The sequence below is a fragment of the Taudactylus pleione genome, unplaced genomic scaffold (genome assembly GCF_031769625.1).
Source record: "Taudactylus pleione unplaced genomic scaffold, aTauple2 ptg000095l, whole genome shotgun sequence".
NCBI lineage: Eukaryota > Metazoa > Chordata > Amphibia > Anura > Myobatrachidae > Taudactylus > Taudactylus pleione.
The window spans coordinates 26,299,632-26,325,300 of NW_028284497.1; the positions used below are offsets into that span (position 1 = coordinate 26,299,632).

Genomic DNA, 25,669 nt, shown 5'->3' on the forward strand with positions numbered 1-25,669 from the left:
CAAACCCCTATATATGTATATGTGTATATATCTATCACATACACACACACACGTGTGATCCATACACATGGATATATACATATACTGTGTATATACAGTGTATGTATATATATATATATATATATATATATATGTGTGTGTATGCGACTATGCGCATATATATATTTTAGTGTGTGTGGAGCCCCCCAACTGATGTCAATCGATTGCTTCAGCCATCAATAGAAACAATCGGCCGTCGATGGTACAGCTGTCAATGACCAGAACTACAGTATACCATGAAAATTTTAATTTATATGGTGTTGAAAAAAAAAATTAAAATAATTGAAATAGTTTTAAAAAGATGTTCTTGACCTAATTCAATCATAAAAAAAACGACAATTTCGGAGCGGTTTTTGGAAAAAAAATTCGTCAGTTAAGTGGTTAATCTGGGGAGGAACATGCATATACCAGAAACTACATCTATATTTGTAACTTGTAGGACTACTAGTAGCACCCCAGAAAGGGATATTTTAGATACATATGTTTTAATGTTTTCTAAGTAATTTCCCTTACTTTAAAATATTTGTCAAATAAAAGGGAATATTGTGTCTCGTATTTATATTTCCTTTATTTGAGCAATTAAGTGAGAGTAGCATGCATGAATAGATATTTGGGTTAGCTTTGAAATTTCATGTGAGAAGCACATCAGAATTCAGTTGTAACGATGTCTCAGGCTCTCATATGTGAGAGAGAAACAATTAGAATCATTGGTCGTACCATAATAAAAGAAAAGTTGTATGAAAACTTGAATGCATTGTTGTGAAGTGCGTGTGCAGGAAAAAACTTACGATGTTGAACTTACAATATTGGGCAAATCTGTCCACAGCCGAACATCGCTCCTAAGTGTGATTAACAATTTGTAGTGTAAGAAGGGCAGTTCTTTCGTATTGCAGAGCTTGGGAAGTTTTCTGTTGATTTAGGTGTTCAAATGACTTTACATTTATGATTTTTTTATTTTTTTTTTGTTCTCTGAAGGCTTTGCAGTATGCATTCTTTGACTTTAGAACCTTTCATCTGGAGGAATACCAACATTATGAGGTAAGCTTTGATGAGTGTTTTATTAAATAGACTGGCCAGTGAGCTGTCCTATAACCACATAAAACCTGGAAATTTATTTTAACTTTTTTTTTTTTCTAGAGAGCTGAGAATGGTGATTTAAACTGGATAATTCCAAATAAATTTCTGGCTTTTAGTGGACCTCATCAGAAAAGTAAAATTGAAAATGGTATGTAGTTAAATGTTTCCTGTATTGATATATCAGGGTCATCAACAGTTACTCATTCTTTAAAAAAAAAATAATTTGGTGCATTTAAACAATTTGAGTTCTACAATTAAAATTGTGTAGGGGGCGTGGCTGTTGAAAAGGGGGCGTGTCAACTTTTAGTCACTCTTGGGGGCGTGCCCGGCACTTATGGACATGCCGCGCAGCCCCCAAGCGCTGCTGATGGGGAGAATAGATGCCGGGCGCATGCATCTAGTCACTGGCGGTGACCGGGTCACCACACATTTCCCCACCTGCAGGACACTGCGATCCGAGGGTGAAGACTGCACCCGCAGGCTGAGAGAGCAGGGCGCTTTTTGCCCCCGCTGAAACAGCCTAGCGGGATCTCTCTGCTCTCCTCTCCTCTATTCCAAAGTCCTTAGATAAAGAACAATGCGGCACTCCAATCCATAAAGTAGAAAAAAAGGTATTGTATTCAAAGCATTACAGTGGTAATATGAACAACTTCGATGTTTCAGTGTCATTTAGACTCTTCAGGATGTATCACTAAAAGCATATCAAACAAGCTTGTCTGATATAATAGTGATACATCCTGAAGAAAAAGCCTAAATGACACTGAAACGTCGATGTTGTTCATATTACCACTGTAATGCTTTGAATATAACACCTTTTTTTCTACTTGATGAATTGGAGTGCCGCCTTGTTCTTTATCGAACGACTTTGGGTATTTGCATAAATTGTTTTGAGAAGGCACCCTTCCTTTTGTACAAGTTATCCGGAGTGCCAGGCTATCCAGGGAATTATATATATATATATATTTTTTTTTTTATGGAACGCTAATTGCTAACTAGCTTTAAAGAGTACCTATTCTGTGCCCTGGTGTCTCCTAGTACAGGCTTTGCAAAACTGGCTCTATATAGCACATGATGTAGAGCCCGGACGTGGACTAGAGTCACAGCAGTGGCTAAGATTAGAATGTAGATTCACAGATATGGCTTGATTTTTACCTTCTTTGTGTCTTTTTTTTTTTTTTCTTAATTTTTATTTTAGTGGAGGTAGGAGGCCTAACTCTTTGAGGCCTGTACTAAACAAAAGGGTCCTGTCATCACTTTCATTCTGGAATTTGGATTTGGTTAATAAAGTTGTTTCTAAATGATTAGCATATACAATACAGCATATAGTGTTTATAAGTGGCCATGGATACCCATTCACCTATACCTTGTGACTGATCTACTTTTCTCTTCAGGTTACCCACATCATGCTCCTGAATCTTACTTCCCTTACTTCAGAGAACATGATGTCTCTACTATTATTCGCTTAAACAAGAAGATGTACGATGCAAAGAAATTTACAGATGCCGGTTTTGATCATCATGACCTATTCTTTGTTGATGGAAGTACTCCAAGTGACGCCATTGTTAGAAAATTCCTAAACATCTGTGAGAATGCAGAAGGCGCTATAGCAGTACACTGCAAAGGTTTGTGTAAATTAATCATATTCTGTATGATAGTATATTTTATTAATTTTCCGGTGCTGTTTTTGTCACTCTTTACTTGCTGCACTGTCCCATTTTGTCACATATTACTGATGGCAGGTTTGTTTGTTTTTTGTAGCTTTCTAATTAGACACTGACTTTACATTTATATCATTCCCTCCACTGGTGCAGATATGGATATATCTAAATATTGAATTTTGCACTTGTGTTTTCACTTTACAATAATTTGATCTCTTGCCTTCTGCTTTAGAGTATACCTTAGTTAAATGTTATAGCTCTGCCGAGATTTAGTACTAGAGTGGCTACACTTATGGTAGGTCTTGGGTGTAATCTGCTGTTTTGGCTTTTCCAGTTTCCTGGTCATCCCCCAAAATACACAACTCAATAATTGTTTAGCTACACTATAATGTTACATCAAGTATACTATAATTTGCATTTGTACACAATTCCATTTAAAAATTCAGATATGAAGGTTTATTAATATATAATACTATTAGTACCTACAGTTCTTCAGTATATAGTGAAAATTGAGTAGGATAGGTGACTTTTTAAAAAAAAAAAAATAATTAAATACCCATCAGGGCCTGTATGTGTGACCTATATCTACATATAAGGAAAGTGTGAGATATATGTATGTATGTATATGTTTCCTTGGCATACCACTGCGTCTACGGTCCTCAATGTTGCAGTTTTCTTCAAAAGAGCTTAACAGCACATCTTGAAACCCCAGTCTGCTTTGAAATCATTGCCTGGGAGAGACCCTGCTGATGTAGTATAACTACCTTGTGTCTTGTTGCTGTGCTCAGTCTTGCCATGGTGTATGATCTGTGACATGAAACTGTGACAGTGTTACTGACACTGTAACATAGCGTTTCACATGCAGATACACACGCAGTCGCACACAGAACATAGGCATGCTGCTGCTTATTGTAATAAGAAGGAGCTGCATGTGCTACATAGTCGCATCACTGTGCGAATAAATCGCATTTGAAGGTAAAAAGACGCACAGTGCTACTGAGTCACGCCATGGCGCGACTTGAAGGGCTGTTTGACGCGCAAGATGGTTAGATGTATGTGTGTGTGTGTGTGTGTATATATATATATATGTATGTGTATATATATGTAAGTGTGTGTGTATATATATATATATATATATATATATATATATATATAAATAAAATGTGTATGTGTGTGTGTAATAAACCACCTTGCAGCGGGTTGTAGGTGGGGGCCATGAATCTGGTCATATTGGTTCCGCCTCCTCTCTGTACCTGTGAATCGTGACATTTTAGCACAAGGCTTAAGACCATGGTGTCTGCTCTCCCGTCTGTCATGGGGGGGGGGTTCTGGGTATTCAGAAACCATTCCTGCCTGCCCCACTTCCACTAAATTGTATAGCAGTCCAAACACCAGCAGCTGCAGTGCTGAACCAGCACTAGCATTTAGTAGATTTCTTGTGAAGGTCACATATGAAAAATACAGCATCCAATAGTCAGCAGCCCGCCCGACGACCGTTTCTACCAAATCCTAATTGGTTTTCCTCAGGGGTTAATGGTGCACAGTGCCCCTGCTTGTATATATCCTAAATAGGGCTCCAAACAATTTCTTTTTTTTTTTTAAGCCCAAATATCTAAATGTGTGATGGTTCACTACACCTTCCACTATTTTGTTAGTATGGTTGAGTAAAATCTCTTTTTCACTGATTTTCAGCTGGTCTAGGTCGAACAGGTACACTTATAGCATGTTACATTATGAAGCATTACAGACTGACTGCTGCAGAAACCATTGCTTGGATTCGGATATGCCGACCTGGCTCAGTGATTGGGCCTCAGCAGCACTTCCTGGTCAAGTAAGTATTGTGTATGAAGCAGAAATAATAGTCTTTCAGTCAGCCTTACTTCGTGAGAACGCAAAATACATTGTTCAGTGTTATCATAACTTTCATTTACAGTTCCTATATAAACTAAAGTACCTTCCCTATACCTTCTACAATAGTACTTCTGATTTTCCGCTCACAATAATTGCCTTGGATATGTTAACCTGTTCAATACTTTTTAATTGCTCCTTTCTAAAACCTAAAACTGCTGATACAAGGAAAATGACAAACTTTTGTTCTGCTACACATGGGCCTATGCTTTCTATAGCTAAGTTACAGTGCCCAGGACCCCCTCCCCCACCCCCCGCAGTCATCAAGACACTTAACGCTGCTTATGCTCTACCCCCCTGGATTGTGGACCATGTTGTAACTTAAAGGTGGTGTTAGTAGGAAAGGAGGAGATGCTGGGGCCAGCCTTTATCAGGATAGCCGGGACCTTGCATGCGGAGTCGAGGGATCCGGACCACTCCTCTGCATTAAATATTCTATGCATGTTTATTCTACTATCTGGTAAAGCAGCACAAATTTCATTATACTGGATGTCTTGATGGCACATATCACTGTTTTTATCTTATTACATTTTGCATATTTCATTTGGATTATTCATATGTGGGCTTATATTATATGCATTTACATGAAACTTGACGCTGATACGCCTATATCTTATTTAAACCATTAAGTCTACTGAGGTAATTTATTACATTTTAAATATCTAAACAGGCCCCCCAACCCTTGTGTGTAGCGCCTGAGGTGTTTTCTATGTTTTATTCCTTCTGATATATGGTCCTGGGTAGACCTTAGGCTTCTCTACTACTTAGCAGAGCTTTTTAAAAAGTTCCCCATACATTTTTCTTTTACTTTTGGAAGTAAATATTTAGAGGTGGCTTTTGCCTACATCACAAGCGCAGAGTATTTCAGCTCTGTATGTTATATTCTTTGGCAAATATTTCTGATAAATTGTATGAAGGAAATTAGGTTGCACACTGGAAAATCATTAATCAAGCTTTCTTTCTCTTTACAGTAAGCAAATGAGCCTTTGGAATGAAGGAGACCTTTACCATAAAAAGCATAGAGAGCATGAAAACAGCAGCAAAGTATCGATGAAATTCATCCTTTCTGGGGTGGATGATATTTCTCTCCATGACGATCTGGGCAAAGCTTCCGGCAAGGAAGACATTGAACTGGTAATCCTAGTGAAATGTGCTGCACATGTGAAATAGGAGCTGCAGAAAGATGGCAGTTATGTTTTGAATGCAGTATTTCTTAGTTTTGTGTTAAGGGTGATTCATTCACTTTCATTTCTGAAGCAAGTACAGCCATGGCCAAAAGTTTTGAGAATGACACAAGAATTGGTTTTCACAAAGTTTGCTGCTTCAGTGTTTTTAGACCTTTTTGTCAGATGTTACTATGGAATACTGAAGTAAAGTTACAAACATTTCATTAGTGTCAAAGGCTTTTATTGACAATTGCATTAAGTTTATGCAGAGAGTCAATATTTGCAGTGTTGACCCTTCTTTTTCAAGACCTCTGCAATTCGCCCTGGCATGCTGTCAATCAACTTCTGGGCCACATACTGACCGATGGCAGTCCACTCTTGCCTAATCAATGCTTGGAGTTTGTCAGTTTTTGTTTGTCCACCTGCCTCTTCTGGATTGACCACAAGTTCTCAATGGGATTAAGGTCTGGGGAGTTTCCTGGCCATGGACCCAACATTTCGATGTTGTGTTTCCCGAGCCACTTAGTTATCACTTTTTCCTTATGGCAAGGTGCTCCATCATGCTGGAAAAGGCATTGTTCATCACCAAACTGTTCTTGGATGGTTGGGAGAAGTTGCTCTTGGAGGATGTTTTGGTACCGTTTTGGCTGTGTTATTGTGAGTGAGCTCACTCCCTTGGCTGAGAAACAACCCCACACATAAATGGTCTCAGGATGCTTTACTGTTGGCAAGACACAGGACTGATGGTAGTGCTCACCTTTCCTTCTCTGGGCAAGCGTTTTTCTAGATGCCCCAAACAATCTGAAAGGGGATTCATCAGTGAAAATAACTTTACCCCAGTCCTCAGCAGTCCAATCCCTGTACCTTTTGCAGAATATCAGTCTGTCCTGGATGTTTTTCCTGGAGAGAAGTGGCTTCTTTGCTGCCTTTGACACCAGGCCATCCTCCAAAAGTCTTCGCCTCACTGTCTGTGAAGATGCACTCACAACTGCCTACTGTCATTCCTGAGCAAGCTCTGCACTGGTGGTGCTCTGATACCGCAGCTAAATAAACTTTAGGAGACTGTCCTGGCGCTTACTGGACATTCTTGGGTGCCCTGAAGCCGCCTTCACAACTATTGAACCTCTCTCCTTGAAGTTCTTGATGATCCGATAAATGGTTGATTTAGGTGCAATCTTACTAGCACCAATATCCTTGCCTATGAAGCCCTTGTTGTACATGGCAATGATGACTGCACGCGTTTCCTTGCAGGTAACCATGGTTAACAGTGATTTCAAGATCATCCCTCCTTTTAAAGCTTCCAGTCTGTTATTCTAACTCAATCAGCATGACAGAGTGATCTCCAGCCTTGTTCTCGTCAACACTCACATTTGTGTTAACGAGAGAATCACTGACATGATGTCAGCTGGTCATTTTGTGGCAGGGCTGAAATGCAGTGGAAATGTTGTTTTTGGGATTAAGTTCATTGTTATGGCAAAGAGGGATTTTCCAATTAATTGACATTCTGGAGTATATGCAAATTGCCATCATAAAAACGGAAGCAGCAGACTTTTGTGAAAACCAATACTTGTAATTCTCAAAACTTTTGGCCATAGCTGTACAGTCTTGATAATTTTCTTCTTTATGCAATTTCCCAGTATTGAAACACAAGCACAGACTTAAGGTGCATACACACGGGACGATTTGCTCCATGAAAGACAGGGGTGTGCTCAGTGGTGTTAACGACACTGAGCAGAAACACTGAATGAAATCAAGAACTATTTCGTTCATTGCCGGCCACCCTCCCTCATCCCCGAACATGTTCTACCTGACAATATCATCAGGTTGGATGGGAGATTCGGGCGATGAACGATAACTACCAACTACAAACGGGAGCGTGCATTGGTCGCTTTCGTTCATAGTTTTGGGGCTGAAACTGAACTATTTTTTGGACGACTGAACGATAACGATATCGGTCCGTCGTCCTAAAAATCGCTGCCTGTGTACACAGCATTATTATGGTGTGCTTTGCTGTCTGTCTGCGGGGCAGCTCATCTTCTCTTTGGTGATCAGCATGTTATATTGCGTAATCATTCTTGGCCTGTAACCCTACAGCTGATGTAACTAGCTGAGGTTTACTTTGGTTACTACTTAGGCAAGTTGCTTTTAGTTTAGGAATTGTTTATAATGAATGTTTAACAAGCTTAATTCCAATGGAGAACCAATGCATCTGGTGGTGGGTTGTTTTTTTTTTTTTTTTTTTTTCTTAAGTTGTTTCCCATCCCCCATCAAAAAGCAGAAAACATCAGACTCTTATGGTGGATTGCAAAAGCAATACAAAATTGGTTAGCTGTATCACACCTGCAATCATGGTACAGAATATAATTACTTTGCAAATGTTATAAAATGTTTTTTTATATTGGGTCAAATATAAAGTTCAATTTAATGGAAAATGAAACAATAATGCAATCATTTAAAAGTTTTTTTTTTTTTTTCCTGCTTTTAATAATAAACACATTTTGTACAGTATAGTGATGAAGATGCTGATGATGAAGAATTTAGCGTGACCCAAGGTGATAAGCTCCGTGCCTTGAAGAGTAAAAAGCAAGGAAGAATCTCCTCTGCAGCACCACTCTCGTAAGTTGCCCTGAAACACTCATTTCTGACTGACTTTGTTATGCTTTTGTTTTTTGGGGGTATTTTTGGTTGTGTCTTGTACCTCCCATCTCCCCAATTTCCAGTGTGCTATACTTGTACTTTAAAACCATAATGCTGCTTTGTTGTATATTGCAGTGTTTAAATTAACTTTTAAATAGTGATATGTTGCATTATAGGCAGAGAGCTAAAATAATCTAGTGTGTAGAATTACATGGAAAAGGTGAACGTGCAAAGGTTCATCGACTTCATCCTTTCATGAATTCTAATTTTGTTAAATCAGGGAGTTTACGCTGCATCTTCAGATTTTATTTTTCCTACAGTACGTTTGAATTTGTAGTTGATTTTGGAAGGCTCTTTTTGGGCAGAATGACTCCAGTTCTGAATAGTCATGTTTTCAAAATGTGTAGATTTGAAATTGCTTCCGGAGGTGCAGAGGTTTTGGATATGGAATTGTAATGGTCTCTTAATCAGAATTTGCAAGCAGTCCTGTAATTCTCGATGTTCTCGCTGCATAACTAAAAACTTTTTATGTATATTGCACCTATTGGCTTGTTTGTTGTTTATTGTAATGTGTTGATTCCCTTCATACTTTTACAGGCTATTTGCATTGTTCTTTAAATGCCTGTTTTGAAGTCCAGAGTCCTAGTTCATTTTTAGATAGTTCTACATTTTATTTTGTTACAATTATTTTCAGCTTTGTTCCAATTTTATCTTTTGTTTTATGTAGTTCTGCAATACTTTTTAGCTTGCTTTGTAGCATAAACTAATCTATTAAATCTGTAAACGAATACAAAGGACATCTGCAAAATTCTGATGGTTTTAAAATTTATTTTTTTGTAATGGACAAAACCTAGTCAATTTGCTGTAGAGAGACTAGTTTACAATGAATCCTTTTGTTCTGGTAGTACTGCTTATGGTGAGTATTTGTCGTTATAGAGTAGAACAATATTTTGGCAAAACTAGCACCAGCTAGTTTGAGTCTGTTCTTTACAACATCACTATTGATTTCAACAAAGTCGCTGTTTATACAAATGGAATTTCACGCTCTGGTCCAAGCTGCTTATAATAAGTTTGTGTTTTCCTTCATATGTTAGAATTTGTAAAGTGTCTTGATCTAAAAACTGATGAACTAAACTAAGACCCTTGTGGTACCAAAAGGCAAAACATTAGACCTAGAACTCCCTAGTGACGCCTTCATTATGGTTCTATGGAAGAAAAATTGTTTGTGAAGCCGAAACGTTCATCCTAGAGCGAGTGAGCCTCCAGGCAGTATAGGGGATAGTTAGTAATAAATTTGCTGGAAAAGTTCAGAGTCGCATATGCAAAAGACTAGGGAGCGGTATATCGGGACTCATAGCTTGTTCCAATGTAGTGCAAGCATAATGTGTTTTGTATCCAATTTATTGCATATCTGTAATTTTGCTGCCAGTGAATACGTACCTAAACATGGTAAATGTACACCTCCTTTATCGGGGGATTGAGTCAATTTAAAAAAGGAAATCCTAGGTTTTTTAATCTGCCCAAATAAATTTATTGATCGCCTTATTTAACACTTTGAAATCTGTCAGAAAACAGAGGCAGCACTTGTAATGGATACAAGAATCGTGGAATTGAGATCATCTTAATTAGGTGACATCTACCCAAGTAAGATAAAGGAGGTTTCCATACCCTAAAATCTGATAGTGTCCGACAAATGAAATCAGGAAAGTTTACTCTCTACAGATTATACGGATTAACAGGGACATTTATCCATAAATATTTTAAGGTGAAATTAGACCATTTAAAGGGGAACGCGTCACCCCAATTCATCTTAGCTGCATTATGTAGCGTAATAGCCTCAGTCTGTCTTGTTAATTAAGAAACTTGATATTATATGAAAATCTGTTAACTTCAGAAGGCTAGTAAGTAACGTTACTAGTCTTATGGTCTTTCAGAACGGTGGCAGCTCTTGTACTAAATGATCAATTTTGTAAAAACCTGAAAAAAAATAGACATTAAATGTGTGCTAAAAGCAAGTCTACCTGAAGAGATTATGGAAGTGTTGGTGCAAGATTCATTACTCATTTAAAAGTGAAATTAAAAAAAAGAAAAACTTCCTCTTACACATTTGCCAAGCTCTAAACTATTTTGTGCAGATGATGAAGCAACACAGTCTTCATAAAAATTATTAGATTAATAAGAGAAACTTCCCAAAATGCTTTTTTGTTGTACAGGAAATATTCAGTGTAGAGATAATGGGGACTACAGTGTGGGTTATGTTGCCACTATATGCCAAGTGGTTAATAAGTACATTATCCAGAATGTGTCAAGATATAGCCAATTCATTGTTCCTTTTTTATTTTTACGGGTTTCATGATGACCTATCTGGACCTAAGCCCTTGATATTCTTAATACAAATCACAACATAGCAAAATAGTAGGGAAATAGCTTAATTCCTCATGTGTGCTTGAATGTCCAGCTGCTGGTGTCCGCAGGATGGTGAAGGTGGGCACAGGCGATACTTGTTACCTGACACACAGTGTTCTTCACAATACACAAACATAACGAGCTGATGAACTTTTACAATTAGGAAACAGAAATCACTAATATAACTATTTACTTGCCTCTCGCTGACTGGTACCATTGGAAAAATATAGGTTCCCAAATTCCGTCATTACAGTCCAGGTATTAGGGATATACATGCTTAATTAGTACCTCAGTCAATTTGATATAACCATATGGACTCAAGCAGAGAGATCCTTAAAACTTGGACTGTAATGGCGGAGTTTGGAAACCTCAGGGCCTTCCCACCTATATATCTGTCTGTTTATTACCCAGTTTTGTTCTATTAATGTTCCAATTGTAAAGCGCAACGGAATATGCTGTGCTATATAAGAAACTGTTAATAAATAAATAAATAAACCTCTGGGTTAGAGCATACTCTTATGCATATGTTTTGTATTTTGGGATTGTAAAATTTAGCCACTTGTTAAGAAACATTTCTTAGACCTTTAATTGTATAATCTAGTCTGAAAAATTCAGCAATTAGAACAGTGGTTTCCAAACTGGGTGGCTCGGGACACTTGTAGGGGTGCCTCAGGCTGGTCCAGCACCAAATCAAATTATTTATGGTCCATGTAATGTAAATATGTGGACAAACAGAAGTGCAAACCTGTCCCCATCACATAACTGAGCCTAATGATGACAGGTAAGCACAATTTACTTTTTATTTTCTTCTGAATTTCTCAATAACAAACTTTTGGTTTAGGGGTGACTTGAAAACAAAGCTAATACTCTAGGGTGCCGTGATTCGAAAAAGTTTGGGAACCGCTGAATTAATTTGTTTCCAATATCTGCAGTGCTCATCTCCTGACAGTTTATATTGGGTTCATCAGATGGGATAGAGGCTATTAAATGGAGTCCTATTACTGTGGAAACCAATTGGAGTCAAAAAAATTGTTGCTGATAAAAGGATGCTAGAATGGTCTACAGCACAGATTTTCAAACTCAGTCCTCAGGACCTGAAACAGTGCATGTTTTCCAGGTCTCCTCAAAGAATCACAAAAGAAATAATTGGCTCCACATGTGGATCTTTTAAAATGTCAGTGAGTAATGAACACACCTGTGCACCTTCCAGGAGACCTGCAAAATGTGACCTGTGTGGGGTCCTGAGGACAGAGTTTGAGAACCACTGCTCTACACTAATATCACTGTGAACACTTCCTCAATTTAGTGTACAAACTCACACGTACAGATGGGTCCACATACTTCTAATATCCTGGCGCGTTAAACAGCCCTTCTAGTCGCGCCATGCCGTGGTGTGACTCAGCACCGAGTGTCTTTTCGTGCGTCTTTTTACCATCAAATGCGTCTTATTCGCAAAACAATGTGAATAGATAGCACAAGCAGCTTCTGCTGATTAAAATGATATGCAGCATGCCTATGTTCTCTGTGTGCGAGTGCGGGTGTATCTGCATGCTAAACATTACGTTATGGGGTAACAGCCACTGACACTGTAACGTAGCATTTCGCATGCAGATAAACTGACACTCGCACACAGAATATAGGCATTCTGCATATCATTTTAATCAGCAGGCACTGCTTGTGCTATCCATTTGCATCGTTGTGCAAAAAAGACTCATTTGAAGGTAAAAAGACGCAAAAAAAGATGTTAGTGCTACTGAGTCACATTGAGCTCCCGCGTTGGGTGACGCGACTTGTAGCGCACAGAGGATAGATGTATGTGGGCACATCTGTATAAAGATGATATCAAGTCACAAGTCTTATTCAACCCAGATGGTCAGACTTCGTATGGAAAATTAACATTAAACTTGATTATCATTCTGAAATAGTCCTGATGAATAATTTACCCAAATAATTGCTTTTAACATGTATCAAAAGAGAAAGTGATCTCAGAGTACACAATTTATAGGTCCATGGACTCCATACAAATCTTCCACTGTAACCAAATGCACTCCTAATAACTGTTTATAATGTTCAGAAATCATCTGAATAGTAAAAAAACAACATGCATGGCATAAATTCCACTTTGTAAATGAGCATTCACATGATAATCACCCCCTCAGGCATTAAGTGTGAAGAAATAAGTAATCTCCAGGTGCCGGTCATGTACTTCCCCTGGTTTCTTCTCCACAGATTTAGTTTGAAATGTAAATGAGACAATAGTGTGTTACCTCCAATGGCACAATAATGTATTATATGTAGCGCGAGTACCCCTCTGGTAATGCACTTACCAGATTCCAGTATGGTAATAGGATATACTGCTTAGTTCCTTGGAAGTTGTGCTATGCCTCTCTCCCTGTCCCAGAAGAGATCCTGCATTCAGATTCATCTGTGGTCACTCAATCTAGCAGAGAGATAATATCTAATGACTCCATGGTATTTAAGGGGTCTATGTACTAATAATTGCTGTACTGCCGCAATTATTATGTACCTAACTAATAAAAATATCCCGGCTATGTACTACGGGGAACTCGCAGGGACAGCAGTTGCGGTAACCGCTGACCCTGCGAGTTCCCCATAATACATAGCCAAGTTGTATCCCCGGCATTTAGGAGAAGTCTTTCACTGAAGTAAAAGACTTCCCCGGGGGAAGCTGACACTGTGCACAGCGTCCGCTTCCAGAACTGGCCGGGGGCTGCGGGGGGGAGATCAAAAGATCTCTCTCCTGCACCTGGAGCCCCCATAGGCTTACAGTAGTTTACACCATCTGAAAATGGTATAAACTGCTGGGGCTAAACTCCAAAAAGCAAAGCTTTTTGGAGTTTAGTATATAGGGGTCAGATCGTATTCCCCATTGATAATAATGGGGACTGCAATCTGAAGTGCTAATTAGCACTTTGTCAGAGATTTCTGTGTGCTATTAGTATATAGGAGCAATACATAAAATTATGCAGAAACTAGTTTCTGCATAATTTTATGCAAAAATCAGCTTGACACATAGGTCCCTAAATCTTTTGTTTATTGTCAGTCTGAGTGCATTTGTTTTTGTGAAAGATTTGTCTGAACATTTATGGTGCGTACACACTGTACAATCAGTCAGCGATAACGATATTGCTGACTGATTGTCCTGCACCTTCCCAGAGTGCTGGATGATCGATATTGATCATCTAGCACACCACCAACGACTATAGTAACCTGTTTGATATCGACCAGATTGGCCTGCAGGCACGGGCGATGGACGATATCGTTCTGGTCCATACGTGCCCGCGCATCGCAGGTTGTTGGAAGGGACCAAAAATTCACGATATGATCGATATTGTTATCATTCATATCGTGCATTTTAATCATCCCGCGTGTACGCACCATTAGATTGTGTACTCTGCAATCAACATTTATCAAAAGAGAGTGGTCTCAATTATTCACCAGGACTATTTCAGTTTGTTCTTGTTCCATACAAATTCTGTCCGTCTAGACTGAATTGGACTTTCAGCATTCCTTATTACATGGTTTGATATTTATCAATGCAACATATCATCCTTATATATGTTTGAGTTTGTATTTGAGCATGAAGTTGGTTTGAGGCTTTTACTTTACACAGGTCATTACATCAATACTCAGCGGTTATATGCAACAATACACAGGATAAGGTTAATAAATTAAATAAACACTCTTGTTTTATGTATAGATTGGTAGTGTGGTGGCACTTTTCTGTTCCCCTGTACCGGCTGCTGTTTCTTGGCGTGCCAGTGTGCTGCAACCAACACACATTTTTTGAATTTCCTCAATTTGTTTAATTTATTGTACTTAATTTTCAGATACAGGAAATAATAATTAAACAGCTGGTGTCAGTGACTGGATTATTATCCAAAACAGATACTTTTCAGTAATCAAATAATAACAGAATTTTAAAGCTTTCTATATTTGTTGTAAAGATCTCGGTTGTACTTTTTAGTTGCCTGCTTCAAATAGTAGATTGGTAGGTTTGCCACCTTTTCGGTAGACAGGAAAGCCGTATCCCTCCACCCTTCCTGCTATACATGCACAATAGGCTATACATGCACACAGACATACATACATGACTCTGTGCTTAAGGATGCTGCACGGCTATCTGCACATGACACTGCCGGTATATACGCTGTAGCCTGCCAAGCCCTGCTTCTCCATTTTTGGTTGTTTTTTTTTTTTTTTTTCATCTTCTCCCCTTCTTTTAGATGGTCCCTAGCTATGCTGTTCTCTGCATTGTGTGGCATTGTCACCTGGTGGATTGTATGTGGCTCCCCTCTACCCTTCGTGCTATTCTGTCTTGATGGTTTAAGAACATAATAGGCTACAGGATCATGGCACATGGCCAGTGTAAGTGTCCCATTCTGTTATGTGTTTTGTGTGTCCTGTGCATGGGTTGTGTGTACCGCTTTCCCCTGATGTGCTGCATTCACTTCTGTTGTCTTCATGAAATTTAGCTTTCCCAGACTCTCTGGATTAGTTTTTATAATTGAGAAATGTGTGATTTGTCTATTTTGGTAATGAGAGGTTTGGAAACAGTTTGATTTTTCCTTTAATTGATTTACATATACTCCGGTAGCATCCTGATGCAGTTATATCCAGTGCACATACCAAAAAAGAGCATAATGTGTTTTATGGAACTGATAAAGTGCAGGCTAACACATGGAGACTTCCCAAAATGCATGTGATATGTAGGTTCGCAAGCATTTTACAGTTGCAACGGTTTCTGTCTAGAGAGGCGAGATGGAGAAGGACAGTAATTCCTGAGGCTAGTGCAACAGTCCATGCTGATGGTGTGATCATCTGCACAAACCCTTGCAATGTTAATGGTTTAGTAAAGTAAAATTCTGTGCGTCTCCACAATCCCCCTGCTTGTTATTTCAATACCAGCACTAGGAGCCTGTGAAGGTATTTTGGGGGAAATGTAACCGGGCCTAGGTTATAACAGGCTGGGCTGGTGACAATACAACTGTAAATCAACAGCATCATGTCATGTTATGTTACACAGCCCTAGCCTGGCCAGTACTGGGGAAAAACATTCAGGCCTGTCAGGGCTTTCTAGGTCCTAGTAATGCACCAGTAGAAAGACACTGAACATTTTATCACCACAGCAGCTTATGCATCACGGTGGGGAAGGGAGGGAGGGGGGTCATCAGCCCCAAGTCCAATTCTAGGCAGTTTAGCCTTATGACCAGCTGGCCGGACCACAGGTGGTAAAAGCTTGTCAGGGGGAGTCGGTGACAACCCCATAGCTATTACTAAAAATTTAATATTTTGCAGCCCCGCCCAACACACACACACACGATCTGTGAATTCAAATTAATGTAAAATGTTATACTGAGTCACACATATTTTTTTTTATCAGCCTAAACACATAATTGTGGTGGTGGGGTGAGTGTGAAAGCATTTTATATCTGCATAACTGTGTATAAAGAAGGTACATTGATGGGAGGTCTATATAAAGCTGACTGGAATACCCTAGGTCCTATCACCTCTTGAATTTCACAGTGGGGTGCCCATCGGGCGGAGCTGTCAGCAAAAACAGTTAAATTTCCCCCCACCTTAGTGTAACGAATCACGCAAATCATATACCCAGGGGAACAGTAAAATAAAGATAGAAATAGTGGTTAGTCCTTGGCGCGTAAAACCTCTAGCCTATAACACACTATACAGTGTGAGATACAATTCAATATGGGATGCCAAATCACTGTAAATACTGGTGTACAAAATATCATACACAGTATAAGAATAGAAGAAATGTATTTAAATATATATGATCTTACCCTCGTAATAAAATTTACAGAATAATATATGCAGATATTACTTATATAATATGTTAAAAAAAAAGTTCATACCGAATGTATAAACGGGGCCCCTTGACACCCAGAATTTGAAAGACTTCCGGACGTATATCAAGGGGATGAGGATAAAGGGCCCCAATGCTTACAGTTTAATGTCCTTCTTTGGTCCACACGTTTCAACCTCCTCTCTGGATCTTTATCAAGGCATCAGCATGTTTGGGTGGGACACTGTGGCCTGTGTTAGGGGGAAGGTCAGTGTGTAATAAGCTGGGCACGAGTTTCAGAAAGTGCTTTGTGAATGCATGTAAACACGTTTGTACAATGCAAATGACGGCAGTTACTAACACATCAAAACGCAAAGGTGGGTCAGTTTGTTTTATAGCAGTACAGTTTTACCCTTTCCCTGCCAATGATCAAATGCCTGGATTGTCTCATGCTCAACTGGTAAATTATGTAGATTCTGCCATTGGTCGCAGCTTAGAACTCTGAGTCCTGTTGTGCTTGCTGTACTGGACACCCAATATATAATTGGGATAGTAATCCGGCCACCTAGTGTCTACTTTCCCTACATGAGAGAGATGGTCTTAGGGCGCGATAAAACAATTGTTTCGCCCCGATCTCCCGACTAAAGTGACTGGAGAAGAAGGGGCAATAATCAATTGATTTTGGGCGCCCATGCTTTATGTTGTGTCCAAAATAGACCGGGTTAAGTCTTTTTGCACATTTCTACTCTCCAGCTCAGGAGGGTGCGGGCAGAAATGCCGCCAGCTATCTCGCCCGAATGAAGCACCAGTTGAATTTCACAGTGGGGTGCCCATTGGGCAGAGTTGTCAGCAAAAACATTTGAATCCCCCACCTTAGTGTAACAAATCACGCAAATCATATTAGTATGTTCTTATTTTTGCTGGAGTTTCCTCCAGAAGCCTCTTTTCCCCACAGTCATACTTTTAATTGCCCTGTAATATTGGCCCAAGTGTTTTAGCGTGTCGGTAATAGGAAAGTTACATTGTAAGCTCCCACGGGGCAGGGACAGATGTAATAGAATAAGATCTCTTATGCGGAATATATGTTGCAGTTGTATTAATAAATATACAGATCTATAGATAGTGCTACTAGCATACTGATAAAAATTGTATTGTCAGTGCCATAGTGCCCCTAGTAGTAGAGCATAGATAGATCTGGATACTGAATTGGTGCTAAAGCTGCACCATCACAACCTATAATGTAGGCCTGATGGCAGCTTGTCATTTATCCTTCTGCTAACAAGAAAGTTAATCAAATGTGACAGAGTAATTTAATCAAGTAATATCTACTTGTTGAAATGTATAGCCATATCAAACATTAATTGCATCATATTTCTTTTATAAGTTATAGGATGCCCTATAAATGGCTATCCCGAAGTTACTAGTCCATTACAAGATTTTCGATCCATGAATATAAAGACTAATGCTGGGTATACACTACTGCAACAACAGATCAGTGTAACATCTGAGTGGCCAATTGGTAAGCTATGCACACTAACTAGTTGGCCGCTTGATATTTCTGGCTTGACATCACAACTGGGCGGGCATTTTAAATTTTTCCGCGCAGTTGAGAATTCCGTGTCGACTGTCCCTGTAGCAAGTGTACGGGCAGGCGGCGCGTGGCCCGTACACACATGCAGATGCGCCAGTATATCGGCATTGGCTGTGCTGCAGGGCCAACCTGATCTATCCATGAACTACGTTATTCAGACCTTTTGGGTGTACACACCTGCTGATGTACTCTCATTATATTGTTTGACAATTGAACAATATAGTGACAAGTGTGTGTACCTAGCATAAGAGCCTGATTCAGCGCAAATGCCATCGCAGCTGCAAACCTGTACGAAGCAGTTGTGCGAAAATCTCAATGTAGCAGCCATCTGCATTTTTCCGGAGACAGTCAGTCTGCTCAGATCCGCCTCTAGTGCAACCATCGGACGCATTTTGGTTGGTCATCGAACTCCTGATTAACCCTACGAATGCATAGAATGGCCGTTGGAAATTAAGGCGCCAGAGTCCTTTTTACTGCGGACGGGGTTGCAGTTGCAAGCTGCGACACGCCCCACAAATGTTCCCAAAATGCCTGTGTTTGTCAATCACTTTGTAAATTAATCTTCACTGCGAATGCTGACGCAAGGTCTTTGTGGGACTTGCACGCGTGCACAGTAGAAAAAAAAGTCCATCTGCAAAAACATTGGCATTGACATTGTCTCTGATTTCAGGGCCTAAGTATATGCTATTGGGGCACTGCCAGTAGAAAGGTAGCCACCTAAAGTGGGACTTGGGCAGATCACTTACTACATAAGCAACTGACGTGGTGATCATTATGCCAGCGCAATGACATGAAGGTCTTCCCGTCTGTGCATGAGAACTGTTACCTGTAGCAATGAGGAAGCCTCCCATTAGTGAAAGATGTAAGGTTAATTAGTCTTATTACTGTACTTGCTGTCACTGTTATCCTAAGGGGCCGATTCAATTCAGTGCGCTGTTAATAGTGCCAGGAGGGAGCTCCCTGAGCTATTCAATACAGTGCTTTGTTAGGTCGACTGAATGACTCCTCAGAGTGCAAGGAGAAATCAGATTCAAGTGCCGGCCGCGAGGCTGTTTTCCAGATTAGCATGGCGCTAACAGCCTTGCAGTCGGCACTTTAGTCGAAGAACAACTGTTCTCGCGACTAAACACCCTGCTTTAGTCACGAGAACCGGCATTCTCTGACCTAAGTCAGACTAAACTGCAAGGTGAATTGAATAACTCCGGGACCAACTTCCCGGGGCTGTTCAACTCGCTCCTTTTATTTATTTATTTTTTTAATAGCAGTTGTGAATGGTTTTATATGCATCGCTTTAGGATAAGTAGGTTACTTGGCTGAACTGTGCATTGATGAGATTGAATTATGGTTTGATCTTGTATTTCATTTGAATAAACTACTGTTTGACTCAATTTAATTACAGTAGGGACTGGGAGTGTTTTTTGCTTGTGTGTTAGATTTATGTATAGTTTCAACATATTTTTCAGGCTCGTCAATTTTATTTTCTACTTCAGGGTCCATAAGGTATCCACAGGATACCTTGGGGTATAGGTGTGATGTCAGTCGCAGGGCACCAAAGAGTTAAGCTTTCAGCCTCCCAGGATGCACTAGGTCCCCCTCCTATACCCCGCCCCCGAGCCAAGGCACCTCAGTTTAGTTTGGTGCCCGGCCGGAGTCGGGTGCACCTGTTGGAGTGGGGGCTAGAAGAGCCCCTGAAGCTTTTTCTTCATGCAGCTGTGGCTGCACATCTGGATGAACAGCATGGACAGTCAGTCCTGACGTCCATGCTGTCTTCCCTACACCCCGCCGGTACCAGAACGCCGGTACTGATCCGGGGATGCTGGTGGGCATCTGGGGTCACAGCTAGCGGTGACCACAGATGTCCCGGACCATGGCCGGATTCAAGGGGGACAGAGGTAAGCAGCGGGGTCCCGCGGTGGGTCCCCGCTGATCACATGGTCCTAAGTCCCCAGGCAGGGGGCTCCCTGGGGACTGGCTGCAGCGTGGAGCCAGGCGACCAACCTGCGCTTTCACTACCCCCTGGGACAGCGGACCGCAGCAGAGCAGCGCTGCGGCGTCCCAGGAGTTAAATACATGCCAGGGGAGCGCGCCTTCCCTGTCTCACAGCCGGCGCCTCCCCCGCTGCACACAGCCCTCTCTGCACTGTGCTGACTGGCCCTGTGTCAGCGCTCCTCCCCCAGGCCAGCCTTCTCTCTGCTCCTCGGCGGCCATCTTTTCAGAAGCATGGTGAACGCTGCTGGAAACCTGCATTGGAAGCATCGTGGTCTGGGTCCCCCCGCATACCTCTCCTCCGCTGTGGTCAGGTCTGTGTATGCAGCGCTGTGTCCTACCAGGCCCTGTGTCTGTGTAGTTGAGTGATCAGCGCTGTTAGTGCAGGAATTGATTTTCTTTGCATTGTATGTGACTGTGCTAGCGCTGCTGCCTGTAACTTTTCTCCTCAAGACTGTCAGCTTTATTACTGTCCCTGTTCTTTCTGCTAAGCCCTTGCGGTGCGGTGCTGCAGGGTGGTCTCTCGCCTATTTAATATATAATTGGTGAGAGGGGTCACATACGTGGTGCCATCATGTCTGAAAGTGATTTTCCCCTCCGGCTACAGTGTACCACGTGTAAAGTACCGTTAGCGGAGGGGGAGGGTAGCGCGGAGGGCCTTTGCCGGCAGTGTTTGTCCATGGCGCGGCCTCTTACAGTTACAGCATCGGTACAGGAGCCGCCCTGGGCTTGTTTCGCTCAGGCGCTAACAGCTCTAGAGGGCCAGTTAGCTCCGCAGCCCGCGTTTACTCCGATGGGTTTGTCCCAGCAGTCTGTGGTGTCGTCACCCATGCAGGGTTTCCCACGACAATTGGTGGTACCCCACAGTCTCCCTATTTCCCCGCTCCTGGTTTCTCAGGCGCCAACGTGGTTAACTCCCTGACGAGTTCTGTACAGCACTTGTCGGATGTATTGCAAGGGGAGTCTGTGATGCGGCCTCATAAACGGCCGGTGGCGTCTCTGTCCGCTCCTTATGAGGATGACGAAGGGACGTCTGATGATGGGGAGATTCTGGATCTTTACGATCAGGAACCTCTCCATACTAAGGACGCTGATGCTAAGTCCAAAGTATATATTCCTGGACTTATTCGGGCGGTCCGCACAGCCTTGGTGATTGAGGACGAAGTTCCCCCAGCGGCTAAGTCTAAGTATGCCTTTTTCAAAGACGTGAAGGGCGATGCCACAGTCTTTCCTCTTTCGGGTCAGTTGGTGGACCATTTAGAGGAGGCGTGGAAACAGCCTGGCAAAAGATACCAGCCGCAGAGACGTCTGGCGGTGGCTTATCTGTTCGCGGATAATTATTTTGCTAAGTGGGAATCCCCTCCACAGGTGGATTCTCACGTGACCCGTCTTGTCCATAGTGCCACATTGCCGATGCCATCCATGTCCTCCCTCAAGGATGCTACGGACCGCAAGGTGGAAATCTGCCTGAAGTCCGCTTATTCCCTTTTTGGGGGGGGCAGCACGGCCGGGTATGGCCATTTGCTGGGTTGCCAGAGCGATGGAGCGCTGGGCGGATTCATCAGAGGCTTCTTTTGATTCCGACTGTCCGGCCGAACAGGCGGAGTTGATTGGCAATCTCCGTGATTCGGCCACCTACATCAACGAGGCGGCTCTAGACATTAGTACTCTGGTGTCTAGAATTTCTTCAGCAGCGGTAGCTGCTCGTCGCACCTTGTGGCTGCGATCCTGGAAGGCGGACGCAGATTCCAAGAAGGGTCTGGAAGCGTTGCCGTTTACCGGAGAAGTTCTCTTCGGTCCGGATCTGGATAAGATTGTGGCCACGCTGGCGGCAGCCAAATCGGCTTGTCTCCCGTCGGCCGCTGCTCCTTCTGGTTCTGGACCATCGTCCTTTCGGTCATCTAGGGCCCAGGGCAGGCCCAAACCACAGTTGTTTCTTCGTCAGGCTGGCCCTAGGAAATCGGTCAAGCCTCGGAAGCAGGCATGGAGTACCAGACGTCCGGCCCCCAAGCCAGATGACAAGCCTGCGGCTTGACGGTCCGGGCCTCCCTTTGGGGGATCCCAGGGTGGGAGGCCGCCTGCTGCAGTTCGCCCAGTGTTGGTCGGTCACTACGACAGACACTTGGGTTCTGGAGGTTGTCTCCCACGGGTACGCCCTCTCCTTCCGGCACAGACCCCCGGCTCGATTCTTCACCACGGGTCTACCATCAGACCGGAACAAGGCTACGGAGCTGCGGAAGGTATTGCACACTATGCTCCAGGCTGGAGTTATAGTGCCTGTTCCATTCTCCCAGAGGGGCCAGGGTTTCTATTCAAATCTTTTTTTGGTACAGAAACCCAATGGGTCGTATCGTCCGATTCTCAACCTCAAAGCACTCAACAAGTCTTTGCGGGTACCGAAGTTTCGGATGGAGACCCTACGGTCCATCATTCTGGCGCTGGAACCTGGGGACTACATGGTGTCATTGGACATACAGGACGCTTACCTGCATGTCCCTATTCTTTTGCGCCATCAACAGTTCCTCAGGTTTGCAATCCGCAGCGACCACTTCCAGTTTCGGGCGTTACCTTTTGGCCTGGCGACAGCACCACGTGTTTTCACCAAGGTGATGGCGGTCATGGCGGCTTCTCTGCGGCTGCAGGGAGTCCGCATGTTGCCGTACTTGGACGACCTGTTATTGGTGGCGGGATCTCCAGAGCTCCTGTTACGCCACTTGGACCTGACCATTGCCCTGCTGCAACGGCACGGCTGGCTAATCAACTGGCAGAAGTCCACTCTAATCCCGTCTCGGAGGATTCTGCATCTTGGAGCCTTATTGGACTCGGGACAGCAAAAGATCTTCGTGACGGAGGAAAAGATCTCTGCTTTGCAGTCAAGGGTGCGCAGTTGTCTGCACAGCCGCCGGGTGTCTCTTCACTCGGCTATGAGGTTACTGGGCTCCATGGTGTCGGTGTTCGACATGGTGGAATATGCCCAGTTTCACTCCAGACCTCTGCTGCACCTGATCCTGTCCAAGTGGAACGGGCTGCCTCAGTCTCTGAAGTCCCAGACGATTGTGTTCACCCCGGAGGTTCGCCTGTCCCTTGCTTGGTGGTTACAGACGACCCACCTCAGCGAGGGACGTCCGTTCTGGGTTCCAAATTGGGTCCTGTTGACAACGGACGCCAGTCTTCGGGGCTGGGGAGCAGTTTCGGGTCCACATCTGTTCCAGGGCAGGTGGACGCCGACAGAAGCGGAGCTTCCAATCAATATCTTGGAACTCTGTGCGGTCTTCAATGCTCTCCAGCAGGCACATCGGTTTCTCCAGGGTCACCCGGTACAGGTCCAGTCGGACAACGCTACCACCGTGGCCTACATAAACAGGCAAGGAGGAACCCGAAGCCGGGCGGCTCTCGTAGAGGAGTCTCGGATCCTGGTTTGGGCAGAGCGCAATCTTCCGGCCATATCAGCGGTCTTCATCCCGGGAGTGCTCAATTGGGAGGCGGACTTTCTAAGTCGCCAGGACGTTCATCCGGGGGAATGGTTCCTGCACCCGGTCGTTTTTCAACTGCTGGTGGACAGATGGGGTCTTCCAGAGATCGACCTCATGGCGTCCCGGCACAACAACAAGTTGCAGGTGTACGGGTCTCGCACCAGAGACGAAGGGGCGTCTCTGGTGGATGCTCTGTCCGTCCGGTGGACGTTCCGGTTCGCATTCCTGTTCCCTCCGGTCTCCCTTCTTCCACGGGTAATCCGGAAATTCAAACAGGAAGGAGGGACGCTCCTGTTGGTAGCTCCCGCGTGGCCCAGACGGCACTGGTTCTCAGACCTTCAGGGTCTGTCCGTGGACAGTCCTCTGCGGCTGCCGCTACGACCGGACCTCCTGTCTCAAGGTCCTTGTCGTCACCCGGACCTGACTCGGCTGTCTTTGACGGCGTGGCTGTTGAGACGGCCATGCTGAGGTCCCGGGGGTTTTCCAGCTCTGTGGTGCGTACCATGTTGCGAGCTCGGAAACCGTCTACCGCGAGGATATACCATCGCGTGTGGCATACGTTCTTCCAGTGGTGTCGACCGAGAGGTTATGCACCGCGGGAGTTTCGTCTGTCTCGGATTCTCGCCTTCCTGCAAGCGGGACTAGATCATGGGCTTCGCCTTGCTTCTTTGAAGGTACAGGTTTCGGCCCTGTCTGTCTGGTTTCACCGTAGGATTGCTACATTTCCGGATGTGCGCACCTTTATGCTAGGTGTTGTCCGCATTCAGCCGCCCTTTGTTCCACCTGTGGCGCCTTGGGATTTGGCTGTGGTCCTGAGGGCTCTCCAAGGACCGCCGTTTGAACCATTGGGATCAGTGGATCTTACATGGCTAACAGCTAAGACTGTTTTCCTTCTGGCTATTGCTTCGGCCAGACGTGTTTCTGAGTTAGGGGCTCTTTCTTGTAGACCCCCTTTCTTGGTTTTTCATGGGAACAGGGCAGTACTCCGCACTTGGCCCGAGTTACTTCCCAAAGTTGTTTCCCAGTTTCATGGTAAAGAGGAAATCGTTGTTCCGGCCTTTAACTCACCGGGTCTTTCCGTGGGTGAGGCCTCTTTGGATGTTGTGCGGGCCTTAAGGACTTATGTTGACCGCACTTCTTCGTTTAGGAAGTCGGACGCTTTGTTTGTCCTCTATGGCTTCCGTAAAAAGGGTTGGCCTGCTTCAAAGCAAACTTTGGCAGCCTGGATCCGTATGGCTATTTCTGAAGCTTATGTTCATGAAGGCCTACCGGTTCCTCCTTCTCTGAAGGCTCATTCCACTAGGTCTGTGGGTCCTTCGTGGGCAGCTCGACGTGGTGCCTCTGCAGTCCAGATCTGCAAGGCTGCTACGTGGTCCTCTGTCCATACCTTTGTGAGGTATTACAGGTTTGACACCTTCGCCTCTCAGGATGCTTCCTTCGGGCGGCAGATTCTCCTTTCTGCACAGGAGCGTCCCCACCCTTAAAGGATACTGCTTTGGGACATCCCCAAGGTATCCTGTGGATACCCTATGGACCCTGAAGTAGAAAATATGAGATATGGTAAGAACTTACCCTTGTTATCTCTATTTCTACGAAGTCCATAGGGTTCCACAGGACTCCCGCCCTGTCGCACCTGTGCTGCAGATGGGCTTTGCTCTGGTCACCGGTTTTCCGTCTCCCTCTGGTGAGAATGTGATTCTTGTATGTGTCCAGATCTTTGTTCTCTCTCTTCCTTCTCCTCCTCCGGCCTATGGCTTGATAACTAACTGAGGTGCCTTGGCTCGGGGGCGGGGTATAGGAGGGGGACCTAGTGCATCCTGGGAGGCTGAAAGCTTAACTCTTTGGTGCCCTGCGACTGACGTCACACCTATACCCCAAGGTATCCTGTGGAACTCTATGGACTT

General features: G+C 43.4%; 1 protein-coding gene across 5 annotated transcripts in view; it reads left to right on the forward strand.

Moving 5' to 3' along the window:
* The window catches only part of CDC14B (cell division cycle 14B), a 108,155-nt gene that overhangs the window by 64,222 nt on the left and 18,264 nt on the right, over positions 1-25,669 (forward strand). For all 5 annotated transcript variants that reach the window (XR_015878227.1, XM_088470070.1, XM_088470072.1 and 2 more), the window contains exons 7-12: positions 1,015-1,077; positions 1,177-1,264; positions 2,508-2,738; positions 4,467-4,605; positions 5,654-5,816; positions 8,355-8,464. Coding sequence is in view for 4 of the 5 variants with exons in the window: in XM_088470070.1 (XP_088326196.1) it covers positions 1,015-1,077; positions 1,177-1,264; positions 2,508-2,738; positions 4,467-4,605; positions 5,654-5,816; positions 8,355-8,464 (794 nt within the window). In the remaining variant the exon portion in view is untranslated. The remainder of the gene's footprint in view (positions 1-1,014; positions 1,078-1,176; positions 1,265-2,507; positions 2,739-4,466; positions 4,606-5,653; positions 5,817-8,354; positions 8,465-25,669) is intronic.